Genomic DNA, 9,381 nt, shown 5'->3' with positions numbered 1-9,381 from the left:
TAAAGTTGTATATATGTTGTAACCATGTATTGATATTTTTCCCTTCATTTAATTATAATAGCTTTCTTTTTTTGTGAAACAAGAGATTCTGAAATAGCATTAGAATTTGAGGATTAGTGGAATACAACAAAACTGGGCTCCTTTTCAGCACTATGTTACTCTCCTTGATTAATAAATTACTAAATCTGATTCGTTTGAAGCTTAAACTATCTGTGAAAAATGAAAGCTGGATGGACCACATTGCTAATGCTCAGATTGATGTTTGAAAGCTCTTAGGTAAAAACTCATGCTGCTATACACTGTACATCCTGATGTTCCTTTGTTCATAATCACAGCACTGAGCTGAGCTTGAGGGGTGGCCCTCTCACAAGGACAATTTGATCCCATATCTAAAGGGAATAAAATAGTACATTTCCTGTTGCTTTAATTCCCATGCTTCTTACCTGCAAATCCATTAAAAATGCTATGTTAATTGTTAACATTATCATTTCACAAATGATTAGCTTTGGAGTAGCATAGTACCTTTCTCTAATTAATTATATTTATAAGATTCTTTCAAGAAATCTAGTCTATAAACACAAAAAATAGAAACATGTTTTTGTTCTCAGGGCAACAATCTTCTTGATATTACTGTCACATACCTCTCTGAAACCATGATCTTCGGACTGTATGTCGAATGTGGCGCTCATGTCTTTCTAAGAGCTCGTCAACTGTATGCATTTGAGATATTATTGGCCCTGAAAATTCCACCTTCTCTCCTTGATCCTGATAACTCTGTAAGGAGGGAAACAAATAAAAATCATGTCTAGACAAGGATGCTTATTATTAAGTTGCCTAGTTTTGGCTTAAATTTTGATTCTCTCAAGTTGGAATCCTTTCCAACATGAGGTAGTTATGCTGGTGATCGCACCAATAAAGTTCATTGGATCCTACTAATATATTTTTTAAGCTATAGAATCCAATAAATTTTAGTTGTGAGATCACCGACAGTCCGACATAACCCCCTCGTGTTGGATTTCAACTTGAGAGGATCCAAATCCGTTTGGCTTATGATCCAAGAAAATGGTTGACCATGTTTACAAGTCAGGTACAGTAACTAAACAGCATCTCATATCAATCTCTATACATTACATACTAAAGCACAAACAGAATAAACTGAAGCTAGAGGCACATAAATTGCATCCCTCATCAGAAAATATCAAATACAGTATTCAATACACATAATTGAATCTGGCAAATTCACAAACTTACCCTGTTACTTCTCTTGGACATTGAATCTTCTCTATGATAAAGCATCATAGACAGTTCTTGTGAGTGGTACTCTTCAGAAGTATCAAAGGAATCTGGACGTTCAAACTTACTCCATTGATTTTGCATCACTAGTTTAGAAATTTCAAATAGATCATGACCTCTGGAGCTGTTGCGTCCCCCAAAAACTTCCTTATTTTCGTTGTTTATATTATCAGAAATGTTATTTGAATTTAGTGTAGAAGTTTCTAATGAACTAAATATATGTCCTTTAGAAATAGATCGAGTGTGGGATCTAATTGAAGCAGCGTCATCTTTACGCCTTTTTGCCCATGCAAATCCACTTGATTTTGAAACTTGTAACGGTCCATGAAAGGGAATATCTACTTGAGATGCATCCTTTTTATGGGAAGCATCTTCTGGTTTACCAGCGGTTGGCTTTGGTGCCATTTCACCTATGTTAGTGTTCTCTTCTTTAAGGACGTTGACAGATCTATCATCCATGTTTAGTGAAGTTTGAACTCGACTTGTCAAATCCTGTAATAGGAGTGTAAGAGTAAGGTTTTAGGTGACAGTTAAATTTTGGCAATTAGACCATTGCTGCAAAACAATGTGCGTGCCGCGCAAGGTAAAAAACACAATGATGCAAGATGAAAGAAAGCAAAAGAGACCTCTGCTAGAGGTAATTTACTCAGTCCTACTGGCTTTCTTGATGTTCTTCTTTTTTCAGGTCCACAAACTCGCCCAGCGATCTTTTTCCTGAAAGTTTATCAACATATATGATTTAATCAAAAGACAAGTAACAATGTCTGGTTTGACAATACCATAAAAGAGATTATCAATTGCTAGAGAACACTTGGTATGTGACGATAAAAAAAACTATGCTATTGGCCAATAAAATAGACGTGAAATTGATGTTTACCTTTTTGTCTCTTCCTCGTGTTTTGCATCGATCTCTTTGCTAGGTGGGTATACCGGTAAGCTTGATGGATCACATGCATAAGGTTTTGTTTTGAAATACTGAAAGTGGTAAGAATACAATAAGATTGTAGTATCGGAACAGTAGAAGAGTCTAAAACCATATACGCATCTATGCTTCACAAAGCCATCAAGTTAGAAGAAAACAAATTTGTACTTTATGATTAGTAACAGGGGAAAAAACTTATATCGATTGAAAACAATGTTCCAAGAAGAATAATCAAATTGAAAATGGTAAAAGCTAATAAAATAGACAATGTTCTACAATAGAGATTATTCACCGAAGATAGAATGCTGAGAAATACAAATCCAACTCTGCTAAGTAAATCTACCTCCAATGAGAGAGCAGATGAGGCAGTTCCACGTTTGTTTGGTTCAATAGAAAGAAGATTTTGTAACAGGTTTACACTGGTTGCAGAAAAATCTTTAAATGTTTCTCTTAGGCAACTATCATATGGTTGCTGTGGCTTGAACAAAGTTGCGTGAGGCAGTCTGGTCTTTTTCCAGTATTCATCGGGTGGAGAGCCGCAAAGCTTGAAAATTTTATGCAATTGTTCAACCTGTATGCATAACAAAGATGATTTAGAAGAAATTCAAAAGAAAAGTTAAAACTAAATTTTGGAATTGTCAATATATCAATATCATAAACAACTGAATTGTAATGATTGCATCAATGTCAAATACACCAACAGCATTGCCTCAAAGCCTCATGCAATAGGTTTGGACCAAGATTTCTACTTTACAGCAGAAAATACAATAAAAAATTTACATTAACTGATACTATCATTAGAGGAGAATCTGCAACACAAGAAACCAAACAGGGAAGGAGAAAAGTTCATACATTTTGAAAAGATTGGTATTACTACCTCTGTTCTTCCCTTAAGTATAGGCTTCCCAACTAATAGCTCTGCAAACACGCAACCAACACTCCAAAGATCCACAGATGGACCATAATCTGTTGAACCAAGCAAAAGTTCTGGAGGACGGTACCATAAGGTGACAACGCGACTAGTGAGAGGCTGCTTCTTCCCAGAATTAGTGAAATTTGCCAATCCAAAATCTGCTACCTTTAATATCCCTTCATTATTCACCAGAAGATTTGATCCTTTGATGTCACGGTGCATTACACCCCTTGAATGACAGTGCTCAAGACCAGATAACAATTGTTTCATGTAACACTTAATCTGCACAACAAAATTATTTTGGCCTTTAAACCATCTTTCTTCACAATTCACAACCAATGTTTTAAATTATTGTTGCCAACATTCATTAATAAAGGAAAATTAAGCTCTGCTAAGCTAAAAATACCTGTGATTCAGTAAAGCTGATTTCTGGTTTAGACAAGAGCCCTGTGACATCATGCTCCATGTACTCAAATACAAGGTAGATGCTACAAGACAATCTTGAAGTAATCAATCCTTCTAGTTTAATGATATTAGGATGATCAAGCCTTCTAAGAATCATAATTTCCCTTGCCATAAACCTCACACTTTCTGGCTCAAAATTGTCAAATCTAACCTTCTTTAATGCCACTATCTTCCCTGTCTCAATCTCCTTCGCTCGGAAAACACTACTATATGTACCCTGCCCAATCTATTCATACAGTTGAGCAGTTTATTATAGATAACTCAGAAAAGCAAACATACCATAATCCATATAATACATTTACAATCACTTGAACAAGATTGAGAATGTTCTAACATGAGATTTACAAGAAACAAACCTTGTCAAGTTTTTCAAATGCATCAGAACGGAGAGGAACCCAACCATGAATAGCTTCGGAAGCAACCGCGCTAAGCCAAACCGGCCAACCAGCCGCGGCTTGTTCTCCCTCCACATACTTACTAAGATTCCCTAACCTGAAACTCAATGACCCACCTTCACCATTCAAACTTGTTCTTCCTGAGTCACCTACCTCGCTCCAACTCACTCCAAATGACTCGGTATTCTTCTTCTTATTCTTCTTCTTTACACTATTATTCCTCTGTAAGTCAACTGAATGGTCAACGGCAGGTGTCACAGACACACCTTGCTTCACAAACACACAACCCATGAATAAGAATAATGCCTCATCAACGCGTTACTCTTGAACTGCAGAAAATGAACACAAGAATGAAAGTGAAGATTGGTTTGGTTTTGATTTGTTTTGTTTCACTTTTTGTTTTTGCGGCAATTGCGGAGAGATGATAGATGTTGGAATTTTAATGAGTATCGCAAAAACATAGCGCCGAAATCAACGGAAAAAATAAAAAACTCACTTTCTTCTGTTATACTAAGGATGGTATTTGCCTTTTCATTGAAAAGTACTATTCATTCATTAAATCAAATGCAAAAATCTTGTTTTGTTTGAAATGCAGTAAGTAATATTCTTTGGTTTTGTGTATGAAACAAAACAAGGAATTTTTGCATGGGATTGATTGGATGATTCAGAAAAGATAGCGTGTCACATTGAGAGGTACTAGTAAGTATACTAGTATATGTTTCATTTTCAATTTTCAATAGGGTCATATTCAATACTAATCATCAATTATTATCAATTACACTTGGCAATGGTATTGGGTCGTTGTTGTTGTCTCTTCATTAATACCTCTAGCTAGGTTCATTCATACTCACACTTCTTCATGCACCATTTTAATTACTTGGACATAGGGCAATCAAATTTTGTAATAATAATAGATAAATTATTATAATATAGATTGTAGTACACGCATGATTTTGAAGGATTGTAGTACCTCTATATGTCTAATCTATGCTACAAATTTTAATGTTTGTTAATGGTTTTGACAAATTGTCATTAGGAAATTGAAAAATGTAACAATCTTCTCCCTATCCTATATAGTTATGTTTGATATTGGCCACAGTTCTCAGTTCCTTAGAGATAACGCTAGCTAGCTTTGAAATGTTGGATATCTATCTATGAGTGGGTACAAAGCGTGTTTGATTAATTAATGTAGGGCACACTAGTGTGCTCAATTCATACTTGGGACCATTTTCTATATTTGCCTAAAATATATACCCTTTGAATTCGATTATATAAAGTAGATTTTTGTTATACAAAATTCAACAATAGTTGAATGAAGACTAGACCATTCACATTCGAGTATAATTAAATGAGATTAAAATACTTCTATAAAATAAAATATAAATACTACTCCCTCCGTCCCAAATTGTATGACGTTTTGGGCATTTCACACATATTAAGAAATGTAATTAATATTGTGTGGGAAAGAGATATTATGAGTTGTTTTACAAAATTGTCCTCAATAAATGATATGGGAAAGATAAATGAATGAATTGAAAGAAGAGAGAGTAATAAATAGTTAAGGATATAATAGGAAAAGTAACATTAATTTTTCATTGGTATTGTAAAGCGACATACAATTTGGGACAAATATTTTTTCTAAAATGACATACAATTTGGGACGGAGGGAGTAGTATAAAATTGTTGGCGAATGTTAACTTGTGCCCTCAAGGGCACATGCTAAGAAATTTTTTATAGAAATATTCATATCAAAAGTCGTGCATTCAACTTCTTAAAATTTAAAATATTATGTTTTCCAACAATTGAGATTGACCACACAAATTTTTGGATGTATGAAATTAATTTTCAGACACAAAATGCCTATGGTATGCTTCAGAATTTAGCTTTTTACATGCTGATTTCCTAAACTTTCAACATTTTTTTGTGTGCAGAAGATACTAATTAAGTAAAGGTAGACCAACATTTGGGTCAATTAACACTATAAGAAAACTTGAGTTAGTTTTACTTAATGATGATGATTCCTTCTGCTAATGCATTTTGGAATTTAATAGTACAATGATTGGGCATGGTGTATCATAGCTGACTTGAGTAAAAGAAGGATGGCATTATGATTTTATGCCTAAATCAATGCCTCCCTTATTAATATTCACACCTTATTTTCAGTATGGATGTTTTTTTTAGTAGCCTAAGAGAGAGGGAAAAGTTTTCTAATTCCCCACTATCTTTTTCTTTTTGTCATTGAAAAAGGAAAGGGGGATCCAAGCCTCCAGCAATTATTTTCACCACTATCATATAAATTAGTTATAGTTTTGGAATCCTAGATTAACAGCTAGGAAACCTAATAATGTACACTCACCTAAATTTCGGTTTGTGCCATGCTGATTGAAATGTCAGTGTATGTTTTGGTAAAAGTTTGAGAAATGTGATTTTAAATTAATTTGTTAAAATTGTGTTTGAAATAAAGTGAATTGTGTATCAATTTTTTTGTGAAAGAAAATTTAATGTATGCAAATTTTTCAACCTAACATACTTTATATCACTTTTAGACTTCTAGCTAAATAGAGAAGACAAATTTTGTCCAATAGTAACCAAACATTTAAAAAAAAATTGGAGTACAAAATATCTATTTTTTTCCTTTGTTATAAAGTTATATAGGTTTCTTTTTTCATCTATTCTACATGTGGTGTTCTGTCATCACTGAAAGCCTCTTTAACAATCCATTTTCCACTACCTCTCCTCAGGAAAAAAAGGATGACTATAATATGTTATAATTGCTTTCTCGTGCCTCCCGTGATCTAATCAATCAAGATCCCCCCTACATAGCATGAGGTGCACACAGAAGCAATCATACATTTAACCAATACAAAAGTGGTACCAGCAGAATAAAATGCATACATGAAACTATGAAAGGAACCCTTATATTCAATTATGTAAATAAATGTAGATAAAGCATTTTGTAAAATTACACTGACAAAATGTGGAGAGGGACAATTAATGTAAAATTACCCTTATTTTGCCGAAGAAAGTTTCAAATGTTCAAATGTTAAACGCTGATACGAACATAGCTTAGTTGATATGAACATCACGATATATATGCAGGGTCGGGGTTTGAATCTTAAACTTTTTACTTATTTATCTTAAAAATGAATTTAAATGTGAGTATAACTTGGTTGATATGAACATAGCGATATATATAGCTTAGTTGCTTTTCTTTACTGCGGTTGTCAAATGCTTTAAACATTTAGACAAAGTTGGCTTGATAATGATGACAAAAGCTGTTATGTTAGTGCCATAGTGGGACTTTATGTTATGCATTAGACAATATAGTGTATTTTAAATTGCAGCTTGAGAAAAATGAGTAATGGCAAGAAACACAGAAGACAAGCATGCAAACTTTTAAACAGTACACTAATAAAATTAATTTCTATGTAAGGAAACAGCTGAGACAAGTTAGTTAATGTAAACCAAAAGAAAAAAGTGAGTAAGGTAATAAAATTAATTTCTATGATTTTTTTTTAGACAAATGAGTTAATGTGCACCAATTTAAACAAGCTATAGTAAATGTGATGTTGAACAGAAACATGTGAAGTAAGTGGACTCTAGAGATTAATTTTGTAATTCATTATATTTGATGGTGAAAGTTTCTCCATAGGAAGATGTGTTAATACTACTAAAACTGAAAACCAGTAGTTGTAATTAAAAAGAATAAAGAGTAATAAAATGAAGAACAAAAGGAGGTGGTTGTGGTAGGTCAGAGTTTGGTAACAAGTGGGGATAGATGTCAGGATTTGCTTTATAACTATTTTTTTTATGTAATGCTTTTTAACTGTTTAACATATGGTTAAGTTGGTGTAAACAAATGTTGACTTATTCTTAGGAATGGCATAGTTGGGAAAAAACTACATTACATATGATACATATGCTACCATAACACCAACTAAGTTTATGTTATGCTCATTTCGGCCATGTAACATGCTTAATGGAGCTAGTGGGGTATTAGTTATTCTCCATTCTCCAATAAAAATTATGCTTGTCTGTTGTTAGAACTTTGGTCAATGTTGTGATAATCCGGAAATCTGTTAATAAATGGATTGTCGAGGTCTTCACCAATATATAAGTATTGCATAATCATTATTAGATTCATGGTCTAGTGAAATTAAACTTTCTTTTAAGTGAGTGGTATTGATTTCCAAAAAAAAGTTAGTGCTGCTGTTGTTCTAAAGCCAATTGTTTTGGCGGAGATAAACAAATTTCTTTACAAATAATTTGTCTCGGTCATGATAAAATTGGTGGATATTTCACATTTACAAAGTAGTGACCAAAAATATATATTCATTCACCAATATAATATGGCAGAGTGATCGATAATTGGATCTCTTAACTATCTTTTCTACGATCAGATCTTTTACCGGTATTGAAAAATATCAACTCTTTAAATATATTTCATTTCAATAACCTTAAAAGATTAATCTCTACGCGTGGAGAGACTATGCATATATATCATTTAATATTGTAACCAAAAAAATATATATATATCATTTAATACCACAACAAGCATAACCAACCACATCTCAAAAATAACATTAACAAAATACATGACTTGTGTTTTATTTGGGGTCATTACCGGGCCTATGTGTTTTAAGAGTTCTATAATGCTTGGGCCAACCAAAGCTATTCATCAGGAATTATGCTCATTATTCAAATGGTTCCGTTCATTTCTAAAGTAAATGATCAAAATGTCCCTACGTATGTTAACATGCGCTACATGACTTAAGTCACGTAGCGCATATTAACTTGCTTTAAATACTATTTTCGTTCAAAATCCAGCAGGCAACCACAAAGCTCGACTTTTCCTTTCCCTCCACCTCCAAAAACTCTAAAAGTGTGAAATTTTGGGTAAAAATCTTCATTCCAAATCATTGCAAATCGTCAAGAAACAAGTTTCCACGCTCATCAAGCATCAAAGAACAGGTAATGTACCGTCAAAACTCATTCGTTTTTGCTGGTTATTCTGGCAGTTACGTTTTTGGTTGCAGTAGTGTAGGGCTCAGCGTGAGTTAACTCACGCTAGTTGTAAGGGCTGCGTGAGTTAACTTGCACATAAGGTTAACACTAGCGTGAGTTAACTCACGCTACTATGATGCCCAGAATTTGAAATTTTGTGCCACTTTTTTTACTTGCTTGCCGCACAAGTCATTTATTTATTTTTTATCTGTTTTTTTATTGAGTAGACATTGAGTGGCATGGTTGAAAATGTGGCGGAGGATGGTATTGAGACGAAACCGGGCAAAAATAAAGCTTCAGGCGAAGCTTCCAGCGTAGGCGTAAGTTCCGGCGAAGGCAAACCCATCAATGATATGAAGTTTAAAGTGAAAATTCCTTTTCAAGTTGAA

General features: G+C 33.7%; 1 protein-coding gene across 1 annotated transcript; it reads right to left on the bottom strand.

Annotated features, from left to right (window-relative positions):
• LOC25493849 (protein IMPAIRED IN BABA-INDUCED STERILITY 1) lies at window positions 1–4,712 on the bottom strand. Its single transcript, XM_024782177.2, has 10 exons — window positions 4,485–4,712; window positions 3,950–4,317; window positions 3,535–3,819; window positions 3,093–3,410; window positions 2,559–2,786; window positions 2,171–2,268; window positions 1,920–2,007; window positions 1,252–1,785; window positions 642–774; window positions 1–443 (listed from the first exon to the last, which is right to left on the bottom strand). The coding sequence occupies exons 2-10, from the start codon at window positions 4,277–4,279 to the stop codon at window positions 424–426; spliced, it is 2,034 nt and encodes a 677-aa protein (XP_024637945.1). The 5' UTR covers window positions 4,280–4,317; window positions 4,485–4,712; the 3' UTR covers window positions 1–423.
• Window positions 4,713–9,381: the final 4,669 nt, after the last annotated feature.

This window comes from Medicago truncatula, chromosome 4, assembly GCF_003473485.1.
Source record: "Medicago truncatula cultivar Jemalong A17 chromosome 4, MtrunA17r5.0-ANR, whole genome shotgun sequence".
Classification (NCBI taxonomy): Eukaryota; Viridiplantae; Streptophyta; class Magnoliopsida; order Fabales; family Fabaceae; genus Medicago; species Medicago truncatula.
The sequence above is the reverse complement of the archived record's forward strand: the minus strand, read 5'-3'. Positions and strand labels throughout refer to the sequence as shown.

What these genes read in the sequence shown, in the direction of transcription:
- LOC25493849 (XM_024782177.2), bottom strand. Translation starts at nt 4,279, where the DNA reads ATGGGTTGTGTGTTTGTGAAGCAAGGTGTGTCTGTGACACCTGCCGTT. An exon ending in TACTTAAGGGAAGAACAGAG is followed by an intron (nt 2,787 to 3,092) that starts GTAGTAATACCA and finishes TTATGCATACAG; the next exon opens with GTTGAACAATTGCATAAAAT. An exon ending in CATCTGCTCTCTCATTGGAG is followed by an intron (nt 2,269 to 2,558) that starts GTAGATTTACTT and finishes TACCACTTTCAG; the next exon opens with TATTTCAAAACAAAACCTTA.